This window comes from Sinocyclocheilus anshuiensis, unplaced genomic scaffold (assembly GCF_001515605.1).
Source record: "Sinocyclocheilus anshuiensis isolate Anshui unplaced genomic scaffold, SAMN03320099.WGS_v1.1 scaffold186, whole genome shotgun sequence".
NCBI classification, from domain to species: domain Eukaryota; kingdom Metazoa; phylum Chordata; class Actinopteri; order Cypriniformes; family Cyprinidae; genus Sinocyclocheilus; species Sinocyclocheilus anshuiensis.
In genome coordinates, this window is record NW_015542355.1 from 2,484,330 (window position 1) to 2,499,345 (window position 15,016).

At 35.9% G+C, this 15,016-nt stretch overlaps 1 protein-coding gene across 14 annotated transcripts in view; it reads left to right on the top strand.

Moving 5' to 3' along the window:
* The window catches only part of LOC107691681 (neurobeachin-like), a 137,375-nt gene that overhangs the window by 47,986 nt on the left and 74,373 nt on the right, over positions 1–15,016 (top strand). For all 14 annotated transcript variants that reach the window (XM_016490452.1, XM_016490455.1, XM_016490458.1 and 11 more), the window contains exon 2: positions 14,871–15,016. This exon is cut by the window's right edge and continues 107 nt beyond it. In XM_016490452.1, coding sequence (XP_016345938.1) covers positions 14,871–15,016 — 146 coding nt within the window. The remainder of the gene's footprint in view (positions 1–14,870) is intronic.

Genomic DNA, 15,016 nt, shown 5'->3' on the forward strand with positions numbered 1-15,016 from the left:
CTGACACACTGTATGAGATCACATCCAGGCGACAGAGCAAACAGCCTCAGGACCCAAAGGAGGGGAAGAGAAGAAACTAGAATTTTGTTTGGAAGAGAGAATTGGGACAGACAGATGTGTAAAAGTAGAGGTGTGGGTGAGAGAGAGAGAGACGCTGCCTCACTGCAGTCTCAGAGGCAGCGCAACAGTGCATGTAATGGGGGGAAAAAAACTTGTTTTCAGAGTCTGCGCGAATGAAGGAGAGCATCGCAATCGACCTTCTGCGTCAAGCGTCCTGCTAGCCCCACTGGGTGATAACGAGCAATTTACGGTTTAATTATGTCTCCAAATAGATCCAGCTGCACGCTTGCACAGTCACCTAAGCATGGCGACTACGGGTTTACAGGCGGGGCTTGGGTAGCAAAGCACCATATTTACAGGGAGTAAGTCATCATTTGTTAATCTTTGAGCTCTGCCATAGTCTGTTGTGATTGGCTGGAGGATGTGCGCTTTCTTTGATGTCTTGAAAAGGTTACATGCTGACTGATTGATATGAAACTGGCTAAATTCACACAGTCAGTGTCTAGGATTGACAGCCGTATTTCAACAGTCGTGTCCCTCAAGTAAAATCAAAATGAGCAGGCAACCAAGGTCAATCCTATTCTCTAAATTGCTAATAATGTCTGTTAACACAGTGATAGAATATGATACTAAAGGTGGTCCCACTTTATATTAAGTGGCCTTAACTACTATGTACTTACATCAAAAAATAAGTACAATGTACTTATTGTGTTCATATTGTATTGCAAAACACTTTTGCTGCTACTGAGACACGGTTGAGGTTAAAGACATATTTCCTTAATGATTCATATTATTTTGGTGGTTTGGGTAGGTTTAAGGGTGGGTTAAGGTGTAAGGGGTGGCTCTACGGTGTAATTATAAATGTAATTACAGAAATTAATACAGATGTAATTACATGCAGGTATTTTTAAAATATAAGTACAATGTAAAAACATGTATGTACACAATAATTGCATTGTACCAAATTATTAATTTAAATATAAGTACATAGTAGTTAAGGCCACCTGCTATAAAGTGGGACCAAATGTCCTTTATACAGGTTACGTGCATGCATTTACATTTATGCTTTATTTTATGATTATACATTTAAGTACTGAGTAATATTAATTAACTACATGTATACTTACTATATGGTTAGGTTTAGGATTAGGGTTTGGCTTAGGGTTACTTCCATGTAATTATGCATAATTAATTGTTATTATAATAGTAAGTACATGTAACGTGTGTAACAAGGACCGTCCTTCACCTAAACATTTAACAGGTGATTTGTCTCACTCTATGACCACATACACCACAATAACCATATTTTCTGCCATTTGTCATAACCTGAGAGAGGTTGACAGCCCTAACATTACTGCTTTAGAGAAAGAGAAAAACCAACACAGAACACATTTATGTCTATCACGTAAAAACTTTTTTTATGGCTGATGGTTATTTTATTTTATTTGTCAATCTGTCTCTTTTCTTTCTTTATTTTAATATTTTGTCCTGCATCACAATTATATCTTGTGCTTTATTAAAATGGGTTTGTGGGTAGTTTTATGATAAGGGTTACTATGGTGCATTAAAGGAATGACTGGAGCTTGCAGTTTGGGGCCTTAATAAATGGAAATTTATACAACGCATCAAGGTACACATTCTTTTTTTCTTTCTATCACCCCCTCTCTCTTTCTTCATCTCTTTCTCTCCTGTATTTTTTTCACTAGGCCCACATCCTCAAATACAATTACCATAGTATGAAGGTTATGAAGCTCAGTATGATGCTCTTAATCTAGAATTCCATTTCTCTGCATAATGGATACACACACACACACACACACACTCTCTCTCTCTCTCTCTCTCAAGTGTCTTGTCTGCAGGTCTTAAGTATGCACACACATCCACAACTACTCTCACATCCACTCTGATATACAATGCTCATAAGTTTACATGCCCCTTGGAGAATCTGAGATGTTTAGCATTTAAATTTATTTTTTATTTTATTTTTTAACTGCCCTGAAGAAGCTGTATAATGGATTTGTAAGTATATTCCACAAGACGTTATATATTTAAATAATATTCCAAAGACAAACAATCCTTTTCAAGAGTACAGTACATTCTCTTGCTTCTTAATATTGTTTGTTGCCTCTCGACTATCAGTGACTTATGGAAGCCTCTTTTCGCCATTGAATTTAAAAAAAAGGGTAATTGCGACTTTTTATGTGACAATTCACTTTTTTCTTGCAATTCTGAGAAAAAATAGTGAGATATAAACTCAGAATTCTGACTTTCTTGTAATTCGGAGTTTACATTTTACAATTCTGAGTTTAAATCTCACAATTCTGACTTTTTTTCTCTGAATTTCTCTCTGAAGTCACACTTTAGGTGTTCTTCTGAGAACTGTGAGTTATAAATTTGTAATTGCAAGTTATCATCTATCATAGTTTATATGTGGAGGAACTTACTGTAGGGCATCACAGAAGGGTATGTACAACTTTTTGCACTGGACAAAATGGAATATATGTTCAAAATTCAAATAGTCAGATAGCTTCATTACAGCAGAACTAAATGCATTTTTGACCCCTCTTTTATATATATATATGTGTGTGTGTGTGTGTGTGTGTATATATATATATATATGTATATGTATATGTATATATGTATATGTATGTATATATATATATGTATATGTCTATGTATATATGTGTGTGTGTGTAAATTGTGTATGAGCTGTGCAGTAAACCCTCTCACTCTCCATGCTGGTTTGAGTTCAGTTATGCATGACTGGCTCAGTTTGGGGTCTCGGGCATGATTGACAGGTGCGTTCTGGAGGGCAGACGCCCTGTGCTCGGTGTGTAATCAGGCCTGATTGGGGCCAGTAGTGGCTTTGCATGCTGGTGATAAAAGAGTGTGTGGGTACTAGATCCTCTTGGCCTTCTCTCTCTGTCTCTCCCTCTTTCTCTCCTTCTCTTCTTCATCTTAGTGAGTCATCCTCATACATTCCTCTGTTTTCTGTCCAACGATTCTACTCTTATTTCATGCTTTCCTCTTCAAAAACGATTTATAGATGTGTGTTTGTGGGTGAGCGTGTGATTGAGCACATTCACGTTGAGAGCGAGAATTCTCCTTTGAAGATTCTTCCCAGCATTGTAAATACATCACAGAAGTCAGTATGTGCTGAATAGAGAAGTACTGTAAGTTATTGATGCTGTTATGTGAGATCTGTAATACAGAACTATTTCTGCTTCCTTCAGGTTGTTCAGACTACTCAACAAACAATGCTATGTATAAGAAAACTTGAGCTTTGACCTCTATCACTATTAAAAGTATTAAAACGACGCTGTAAAATATATTTAGTTTTTTTTTTTCATTAAAAAATTTAAACAAATTATTTTAGTGTTACTTTGGACTCCATCATTATTAAAATTATTAAAACAATATAAAATAATAAAAAAATTATATGTATTATATTATATAAATGTTTATATTTATATATTTATATTTATATTTTTTTTATATATTAAAATATATATATAAAGTCATTTTGGCCTCCATTATTAAAATTGAAAACCTTATTATTAAATTATTTAAAAATAAAACCTTTAAAACAAGTTCTGGTACTTAAATCTGAGCAATAACAATTATGCATAGCCTCCAAATAATAAAAAACAACAACAACATTGCAATATAATGTTTTGTAGTAGATGAAGTGTTTCGCTTTAAAATCCTTTAAACTTGGTGTGAATATTGTCCAGTCATGTCCTATATAGTCAAGTTCTGACCATGTTTTAATAAATAGACCTGCTATTATAAACGGATAATTTGTGGTATTTTAAATATCTTTGCAACATGTCGTTCAACTAGAACTACATTGTATAGAAGATGTCTAGCTAGAGAATGATGTGATGTGAGGTGAACTGTCTGATGTCACTCAACTGTGATGTCACCCTTTTATTCGAAGAATGTTAGACTGACACCTTTTGGTTGTTTGTTATAAAACTCCGAAGACCAATGAGAGAGAGAGAGAGAGAGAGAGAGAGAGAGAGAGAGAGAGAGAGAGAGAGAGAATATGTGAAAAAGGCGTGAGAGAGAGAGAGAGAGAGAGAGAGAGAGAGAGAGAGAGAGAGAGAGAGAGAATATCTGCAAACAGCTTGTGTGTTTGTGTTTTTGCAGAAATAATGCATTTCTTCACTGTTGCCAGAGTCGATTATACATGAATTGATAGCCTGATTAGCAAAAAAAAATGTCAACTTCCAGGTTCCAGATTTCCTTAAAAAAACTTTCTGTAGAAGTCAGTTGAGCTAACTGTTGGAGGATTTATAAGCAGAAGTGTAAAGCTTTAATTTTATATAAGCACTGACGTTCATACTTCTGTAACAGCTTGTGGTTTTTATTTGATTTTTTTTCATTTTATTTTTTTTTTGTTGTAAAGTTGTTTAAATCAGTAATTTAAATAATTTCACAGTTGTTTTAAGATTTTTGTCGTTGCATTGTCATGGGGACGAAGTTGTAAAATTGGATCTTTACACAGAATGTTAGGAAGCAATTTTTTTTCTTTACACATTCATAATGTTTATATCTTTTGGCTATACTGTACTATAGAAACAGTGAGTATTTTAACATCTACAAATTGGCCCCATTAGCATTGTTCGACAAATGTTTGTAGGCAAAACCCAGTCGTTTCAATAGCAATCCCTACAATCAGGAACTTTGTGTGAGGGCGAAAAATCGCCCAATACAGATTTCAAAACTGGTTCAAGTTGCTCACTCGGATTCAGCGCAATGACCAACAGAAAGCTGCTTGGTTTGAAAGTGACTTCACTTCACTACACATCACTACACTATTTACAATGAACAATGGACCTTTTTTGACTGTAAAACTTTGAATGCGGAATAAATCAAGCTGGATTTTATCATAAATATTTGCTTGCAGGCTCATATGCAGCTTTCTCGGTTACTGAATGCTGCAGTCTCACAAACACACATTTCTATTGGGGATTCCTCTCTCTGTCTTTCCTTCTCAGTGATTTCCTCCTGTCCCCTGCTGATACATTACTGCGGCATTCAGCGTTTAGGAAGGACATTCTTTCCTCTTAATCTGAGAAACGTTGACACAGCACGACCAGTGGCAGAAGCATTGTGTGTGTGTCTGCTTCTAGGCCTTCTATTCTTTTTGTGAACACACAGCAGATGAAGGTGCAGGGCAAACACTCATAAAGCCTCAAAAGCAGAGTGTTAGAGAGTGAGGTAATTAACCTTGATGTTGGGGCACACTCTACTTGAGGTTTGAGGCGAGAACGGCGAGAGTGAGAACTCTGATTGGATATTCAGTTTAACAAACGAGCCAGTGCCCGAGAATTAAAGCGAAAGTGATGAAAACAAGTAAGTAAATGAAGGCGGCACAGACAGAAGGCTGTTCTAATGTTACTTGATCTTACTTAAGCATTCAAATATGCAAATATTTTCATAACAGCATGAGCCAAATAAAATGAAGAAAGTTCTGAACCTAGCTGATATTCAAAATGGTAAGCAAGCGCTGTTTTCTTTACTTTTCGTATATCTGCGTATGATATTTACTGTGTATTTTCAAAAAAAACAAAAAAAAAACTCATTCTTCATAATTTATTCTTTTGTGTTTCAAAGAAAAATGGAAGGCACATGGGCAAGGTTATTATCGTTATCTAAAACAAAAATTATTAAAAACATTTAGTCAATTAAGAAATAAAGCAGAAATGAAATAAAATATAAATGTTAGATGAAAAACTTAAATTAAACAAAATGCTGCCTTGTCAACGATTTAAAATGTGTTTGAGTTAAAAGACTAAAATTATTGACTGGGAATAAAAACTGAAATAAAATAAAATAAAATTAAGCCTAAAAATGCAAAGGCACATAACAAGCTTGCTAAAAATGAAAACAAAAATTATTCTAAACATATTCAATTTGTTAATAAATACTAAAATAGTATATAAATAATACTAAAATTACACTGCATATAGGTTTGTAATGACATGAGAGTGAGTAAATGATTACAGAATTGTATCTTTAAGTACTCTTAAATATTAGCAGTAGTAACAGTGATGATTAATCTTCTAAAAACAAAAGAAATATTGTACCTGATTGGTAATTTCCAGGTTTTTTTTTTAATGAGAGATGCTCAGTCCTAGATTTAGTTGTCCACTCTTTCTTTCACTCACATAGTGACGATGATCAACTGTGGCATATTGATTGACTGCGGCTATACTTGAAAGCGAAGCAGAAATGGCGGGAGGTCACGGGACGCAAGGACTGCATTTCCCAGGGCACTTTGAGAGCGAGGAAATGACCAGATGGTCATCCAGACAGGATGCGGCTTCTGCTCATGAAAACCTAATCACAGATAACAAAGACACTGCCTTTCTCATTGATCAGAGCATTTGTGTCTGTGCGCGCGTGCACGGTGTTGGCCTGACAGCAGGAGATTGTCTCCTCTGTTTGTCCTCGGCCTCTGACGGCTTGCGGGTGTTGACACTCTGCGTTTGCAGGAGGTGCCAAGGGACCAAATGGAGAGCCAGGGAAGGGTTCAGACAGAAATGCGCCATCTCCCCCGTGACAGGACAAGAGGTTATCGGTTGGGCTGGGCAGCTGTGAAGAGCGCAAAGAGATGGATTTGCATTGGCAAAGAAAGGAAAAGAGGTCTTACTGGAAGATATGGCAGGGTACGCACAATCAGGCAGGCAAACAAAGTTAGTCCGATACAAACACACAGAAAAAGAACAGGAAATTAGGTTATGTATCACTAACCATGAATTGTCTGCTCTCATGCGTGCGTCCTACATGGCAGTTTCCAGAGATAGAAGACAAATAATAGAGCCATATGCAGTTATACTCCGAAATTTTGATCTTTGGCTGAAAGTTATTTAAAATTTTTGGTTTCGGTCTAATTGGTTTTGGAGAGTGGACTCATTGTCCAAAAGAGTGACGTTTAATTAGTTTTGACTGTCACAACATGAGCTATAACAGGTAAACATGTCAGCTGTGTGGACGCTAGGGTTGGGTTGACCATATAGATTTCATGTTTTTAATCAATCTTCATTTTGATGAACTGATATTTATTCTTAAATCCCAAGGTCAATCTTTTAGTCTGTTTTCTGTTGATCCGAGAACAAAACATCACTAAAAGTTATTTGTAGCATGCCTGCCATCCAATAATCACAATAATCATTGAGCGTTGTTACTTTTGATAAGAACCAAAGTCTACGCAATCAACCTCTGTCAATTTGATCACAAATGGTGTGATAGATCACTTCGATGGAGTGCGTATCAATCATCATCTCTTCCTCTGTACTACAAGTTACAGCACAAAGAATAAGCATTGAAAGTGTCTTTTTAATATGTAGCCCTGTCTTAGAATAAAGGCTTTTTACCTTGCTGACTATGTGAGTGCCTGGACATGGATTTTTTTGTTGTGCAACAGGATCCACCTACTATTTTAAGCATTGAAAGTATGTTGAAAGTTACAGTACAACTTACTGAAATGTATCATGTCTCATGTAATCGCTCAATCAGTTTCAACCACAGAAAGACACCAATAAAATGGCATGGAAACAATGTCGTGTAACATTACATTTACCTCAGGAAAGAAAATCCAATGTCTGTAAGCTAGAAAAAATAACGGGAGGAGAATTTTGCTATATATATTCCCTATATTACATATTTATTATAGTTTTATTTAACCTAATGTCTTTGTTTTTCAATATATTTTTTAATAAATCTGTCCTGAAAACGAGTTTTTATCACAGCCACCATTTAAATGTTTGTATTTCAACAAAGAATTGTCGTAGAAAGACAATTATATCATTTAAAGGTTGAAATAAAAACTGCCCTACTTTCAGTTTCGCTTTTCAGTGAAATTAAAACTTTCATTTTGGTTTCTGTGTATTTGTAAAAAAAAATTCATTTCAGTCCATCACTAGCCATATGGTATGTTGGCCTTCTCATCATCCTTTAACCCCTAGTCTGTCTGAAGGCTGTCTGCTCAAACCATGTAGTTCTTTTTTCCTTTTTAAAATTGATACAGAAAAGCCAGTTGTTTAGCAGTGCCCTTGCAACCACCCACAACACTCATGCTTCATGACTTTTTAATGGCACCTCTCTGATTTTCTTAAAGAAAAATTATTTGTCTAGTCTCAGTGCAGACCTCAAACACCACTAAAAACCTTGATGTACAATATAGTTGGACTCAAACCAAATAAAGTCAGTGTTATGCATCTGAAGCGCTGTATCATTACCCCTCATACTTTTTCTCACCGTCTCGTTTTCCTCCTCCTCTGCACTATGGCTCTGAAAAGCTCTTCTCTTCTGGCGTTAAGTGTTTAATCTGTGATCTCATGTCTTGATTCAGCCTGAACAGCACAATGGTTGCAAATTACCCCAGGCAAACGGATACATAATTAGCCCTCTCTGCCTTGACACTCAGCTGCTCGGGCCTTTGAAGGCCTAGATTAATAATGCAGCCCTTCAATGGACCTTTGTCCCATCCACAGGCTAATGCTTGCTAATGGCTAACCAGCCGTACACTGGTGTCTTCTCACCTCTGACCGGTATGCATGCCAGCGTGAATGAACACACTTACTGGATCACTTGAACTGAGTTAATACAACAGGTATACACATATTTTAGCATGGCCTACTACATTATAGTTTTACATATAGTTTTTTTTTTTTGCCTCTAAATAAATATTTTCAAATAATTTATTTGTATTTTATGTATGTAATATTTATTTTTTTATATTCAGTTTTTGTTTGTTTTTAAGTTTTGTGTTTGAGTGTTTATTTTTTTTTTTCTTGTTTTCGTTTCTATTTTAAGTTTTGTTTTTGTTTTGTTGACAGGTTTACTGCCTCAAAAAAATATTTGTAATTTTTATTTTGCATTTTGTGATTTTTTTTTTTTTGTTAGTGTTTAAGTTTTTTTTACATTCAATTTTTTTTAAGTTTTGTTTTTGTTTCCTTTTTTAAATTTGATATAATATTAATATATATATAATGCTTATTTTTAATATTTGTTTTGGTGTTCTTTGTTTAGTTTACATGATGTTTGCCTCTAAGTATTTCATATGTATTTTAAATGTGTAATATTTATTTTCTGTATTTATTTTGTTGTTGGTTATTTTGGTATTTTATGGTTTGTCTTTTTTTGGGGGGGGGGGGGGTGTTTTTTTTTTTTTTTTCTCTTTCCCATATGTCTGTTGTCCCTCATTGTCATTCGTGATGCTTCTGCAGGAAGTTAGTCTCAAGACAAGCGTGTTTGTTTATTATTAAAGCTGTCACTCCACTGACAGCTGTCCTCTCAGCATGGTGTTTCTTGTTTACACACAAATTCTGCATTGCTCCCTCTCCGATGATTTATCAATGTTCAAGTTTATTCATTCAGAATGCCTCATTAAATCACCTTCCTCTGGCATTTTTTTTTTATCTCTGAAGTCCTCCGTCCTGCTGAGCTGAAATTACATATTCTTTCCGCAGAGTGCGTCCTACTGACTCTGTCACCGTCATCTCTCTCATCTCTCATCACGCTGTCCTAGCCTTCCAAACATAGATATCACACATTCGTCTCTATAGAAATTCTCTTCCCCTTCCCAAAAGCCGTGTGTGCCACCTATCAGGACCAGCCTTGGATAATTTATATTTTAACGCCTAACCCAGAGGAATCGATTGATGACCTTTGTGGCGCGCTGTGATAAAGAGAGGCTGACCTGGTGTGATGGGGCCATGGCAGGGAAGCTACAATCTCGAACGGCGCATTATATAAAATAACAAATGCATTCTGCGAGTGGCCAAGAGGGAGAGAGTGTAAAACCAAAGCAGCTGCACTGCACAACAGATGGTAAGGCCGCAGTAATCCTTCTAAGATCTCAAGTGCAAGCAATTGAAAAACGCAATGAGAAAACTGAATCTGAAAATGAGTGGCCTCATGGTGGCTGCTCTACTGAAGGATATCTCTCAGCCACAGCGCAAGTAAACAAACTCAGATAAGACCTCCAGACTAGCAGAAGATAACTCACTGATCTGTAATGTTTACAGCCTCATTATTTTTGCTTTTCCTACTTTAGGAATATTTGTTTGAACTTACGTCTCGGCTAGAGCCACCAAATGAAAAATGGCAATTTAAGAATATTATGTGAGGATTACTGTACGTTTCTGAGATTAGACAGTCCCTCGGTTTACCATACTGACATAAACTTGCCACATCTTATTATTAAGTGGCACATCTTTGTCGTTATTTCATAAAACTGTCTTCATAAAGAGATAGTTCACCTAAAAATGAAACTGCTGTCATTTTTTTACTGACCCTCATGTTTTTGAAAAATGTCTGTTATTTTTGACCATAAACTGTCAATGTAGTTTTGGACCCCACTGAATTTCATTGTGTGAACAAAAACAGTTGAAACATTCTTCAAAATATCTTCTTGTGCTCTGCAGAAGAAAATAAAATCACAGGTTTGAAACGCCATGAGGCTGAGTAAATTATTTAGATTTTTGGATGAACTAGTCGTTTAACTGAAATTTAAATTTTCTCATTTGAGTGAGTATGTAATTGAGCGGTTATGTAAGATCCAGGGTTATTATAGTTAACAAAATCTAAATCTATGAAAAACTTTAAAATGAAATAAAGTTGAGCTGAAATTAAATCAAATATATTATATACTCCGTATATACATTTAAAAAAAAATTATAAAAATAACAAAAACACACAACGGAATTAATATGTAAAAACTAAGACTAATTCAAAATATTATTACAAAATATAATAGTATCTCAGTGATACTAAAATATCGCTAAATTCAGAAATGACCTAAGCGAATGTCAGAGGTAGCGTTTTCTCAGTAAGGTCACAGAATCCCCATTCTTGCTCAATCTAACGGCGGTAGACTGCAGCGTTCCAGCGACTACGCCGACGCAGAACTTTGTGCCAAACCCTGGAGGAGCCCGTGCCAATTGCCGCCTTCGCCTCTTTTGGCTCAGGCCTTTGTGAGAGGATTGCTAGGCTAGCAAGTGCATAATTACTTGCTCAGTGGTCTATTGGAACAGGTTTCCTCACACCTTCATTCCCTTGCACCAAATGAAGTATCTTTTCTGAGTACGGTGGTAAAGTAAACTCCAGGAGTCATCAGGACGCAATACACTTACATAACTCCCTGTTCCATTTTTTTCCCTTGTCAAAGATTCTTAAAGGGGTCATATGATGCGATTTCAAGTTTTCCTTTCTCTTTGGAGTGTTACAAGCTGTTCGTGAATAGATAAGATCCCTAAAGTTGCAAAGACTAAAGTCTTAAACCGAGATATTCTTAATAAAAGTGAAGACTGGTCCACGCCCTCCTAAAATGCCTCGTTTAAACACGCCCCCACATGTCTACGTCACTGTGTTGGATATTCCCATTATGTGTTTTATTATTAATATTAATATTATTTAATTGGATTAAAAATTATTTAATTGATAAATTAAACAATAAATTAACAAAAGTAATATTGTGAAATATCAATACAATTCCCAAAAACTTTTTATTATAACTTTTTAACTTTGTTTTAATGTAATAATATAACGTTTTAAAATATAATTCATTCCTGTGATGGCAAAGCTGAATGTTCATCAGCCATTACTCGTTTTTTTGTTGTTGTTTTTTTTACATTTATTTATTTATTACTTTTATTTATTATTGTTATCAGTGTTGAAAACAGTTGCGCTGCTTAGTATTTTTGTGATTTTTGTCATACTTTTTTTTCAGGTTTCTTTTTATGAATAGAAAGTTCAAAAGAACCGCATTTATTTGAAATAGAAATCTTTTGTAACATTAAAAAAATCTTTACTGTCACTTTTTGATCAAATGAATGTGTTGTTTCTGAATAAAAGTATTAATTTCTTTCCAAAAAAAAATGTAATAATTAAAAACCTTGCTAACACCAAAATATTGAACGTTAGTTTATATCCATAAACATTTCTCTTCGTTGTCCACCATTTTCATAATTTTTTTTTTAATTAATTAATTTATTTATTTTTAACACTTTTGTAATTGGCTTATCCACAAAATATACATGCCTCAATTGGGTGCCTTTTTTCCGGGTTATAGATCTTGGTCTTCTTCACAGTAGAGCAGTTTGGCTTGAAAAACAATGTCAGTGTCCCTTATGTGAGATCATACAGGCTTTGTGTTAAGAATTAGTGGAGGACTGGCTAGCAGCTGCATTTTGGACTACCTGTAGCTTGTTTATTGAAGATAAATGTCTCAGAGCATCTGCTGAATGATGTTCGAACATCAGACAGGGAATGCCTTGGCGCTGTATTGCAGATGAGCAAATGTTCTAAAAATTCAATTTTCCAGATAAAATCGACACATCGGTCAGAGATGTGACCTGGCGTGTAACGCATCTGGCTCGGATTGTTTCCCGATCCCATCCGCCATATCTGCCATGATTAACTTAAACAGATAAAATCTGTTCCCACTGTAATAAAACATGACCGAAGTGGTGAGGAGATTGTGAGCTAATGTGCTGGAGGCTGTACCGTGCTCTGTCTGATCTCTTTGTTACAGCTCCTGCATTCTGCTGTTGTTTAAAAATAGTGTTTGACACCACTGTCAGTGTTCAAGGGTCAGAAAGAAACTCTAGTATTATCCTTTGTCTTTTTGTGTTTGTGCAAGTCTGTTTTATCCCATAAGTGTCATGTGTAGGAGATAAACAAGTCTATTCTTGTTACTGTATACTGCATCCTTGTGTGAAGGGTACTGTACAAAATTTTGTGTGTGAAGTTACCAGCATTTCATGAGGACTTTATGTTGGGTTGGCTAACATTGTGAATTTCCACATGCAAAAAACATGTTTATTTTGTTTCCATGTTAGAAACCATTTGCTTGAAAGCTTATCTCATTTTTGGTTGTTCATTAAACTACCCATGATCTCTCTGGGTTTCAAAGGCAATTATTGATGAGTAAACATCTCGTAATTAATCATCTATTCGCTAAAGGCCTCTGGGAGTGAAGAACCGTGACAAATCAATAGGATTGCCATCCCTGCTGTCCTTCTGTTTGCACTATATGGATTGTAAATAGTTCAATGGAATGATACCGTGGAAACACTTGCGAACAAATCCTGTCTCAACTGTCTGGAAAAAAAAAGTGATTACCTCAATCAAACCAGATAGAAACCTAGTTACCATCAGAAGTGTCCAATAACATGCCTTCTATGAACATGTGAACTAAAGTTAACTAGCAAGATTCTGTTTCTCCATAACAGTTGTTGACCTAAAGGAGAGAAATGACCATAGAAGATTTATGCTAATGCTGACGAAGCCTGCGGCACTGAGAATACAACATAATTAATGCATTGTGACGCGTCTGAACACAGTGACGCATGAAATCAAAGTTGCATCGCTAGAAGCATTCACATACTTGCATCGAAGTATTTTTAAGGCTAGCATATAGTGCATAAAAGCAGTAGGGGATCGCACAGTGTGATTTTGATGGTCTGAATGAAATTGAAGAACGCTGCTTAACTCAATAATGGTAAAGTCATGTTTAAGGTCCTCACGTGGATATTAGAAATAATCAAGGTGAATGTTCGGTCAAGGTGAGTGGCACGGGGAGATTACATGTGCTAAGGTTATCGACGGCCCAATTCCAAAAGGTTCTAAAGAGCGAGAGCGTTCCCAATCTGACTGTATTGGTTAAGTGTGAAAATCAATAGTTCTCCCAGCACACTCTTAAGGAAGTTCTGCACCTCACCTTCTCACCGAAGTGTAGTTTACAGGCATTTCAGCCTTTATTTTCCAAATCACCTGTTTATTTACTTAGAGGTTTGGCATTTGCATGGCCTAGAGCTGGCCAATTTCATGCCTGTTGAACTCCAAGACCGATGCCATTGATTATTGCTTGCTGCGGAGCAGGAACAATCTCTGACTGGTTTGTCCATTCCTTTCCTCTCCAGTGTGTTGTTTGAGAGGTAGAGGGTACCCCAGTGTTTGTGTGAGGTCATTATGTTCTTTCTACCTCGGCATTAAATGACCCTCTCAAATCGCAATCATTGTTTGCCAGGCTGAGAGTGCTGCTCTCTACGGACGCAACCTCAAAAACTGCTCCTTTAATAATTCTCTCTGTATTATTTGTTTCCTTTGCTTTTCTTCCCACATTCACTGCACTCACAAGACCTTTCCCCAATTGCCTTTTCTGTTCAAATTCATTTATTCCTTATAAATGATTGTCCTTATTACTTTGGTCTTTCCATCTCATTCACCTTGTGTCCTATGTCAATCTCACCCACAACTATTGAATAAGATGACTGAATAATTAAATTAAATTGTGGTGAATAATGGCACTAGAGCTGAATTATAACTGAAATGATTTTATTCCTATTTGAAGAATTTTGTGTCGCTGATGCTGTTTTTCCTGTTTATTACTATAAGGCTGTTTTTAAGCTGTCTGTATTGTATAAAATGCTCTGTAAATAAACTTGAACTCTTGCCATCCATCCATTCATTTGAGTTCTTGTCTTTTGTTGAAAATGAGTCAATATTGTATTCATTCATTAAGGCAATTTTTAATTTTGACTTGACATTAGACACCTTAATGTGCAAAACGTAATTATCTTACTTTAATTTTTTTCTTGTCATATTTTGGTAACAGTATATTTTATACAACTAAATATTTTATATATATTTAGTTTAACCATGATGTGTATCACCGTGATGTTTATTTTTCATTTTCATTGTGGTTGATTGAAAATATATTGTTCGTCAATGAACATTTTCCTCAGTCATTTAATTTGTGACTAACACTAGCTCTGTCTTTCTTTCTTTCTCAGCTGGTGGGTGGAGAGTTTGACCTGGAGATGAACTTTATCATCCAGGATGCGGAAAGCATTGCCTGCATGGTGGAGCTGCTGGAGCACTGTGACGTCACCTGCCAGGCGGAGATCTGGAGCATGTTCACAGCTATTCTGCGGAAGAG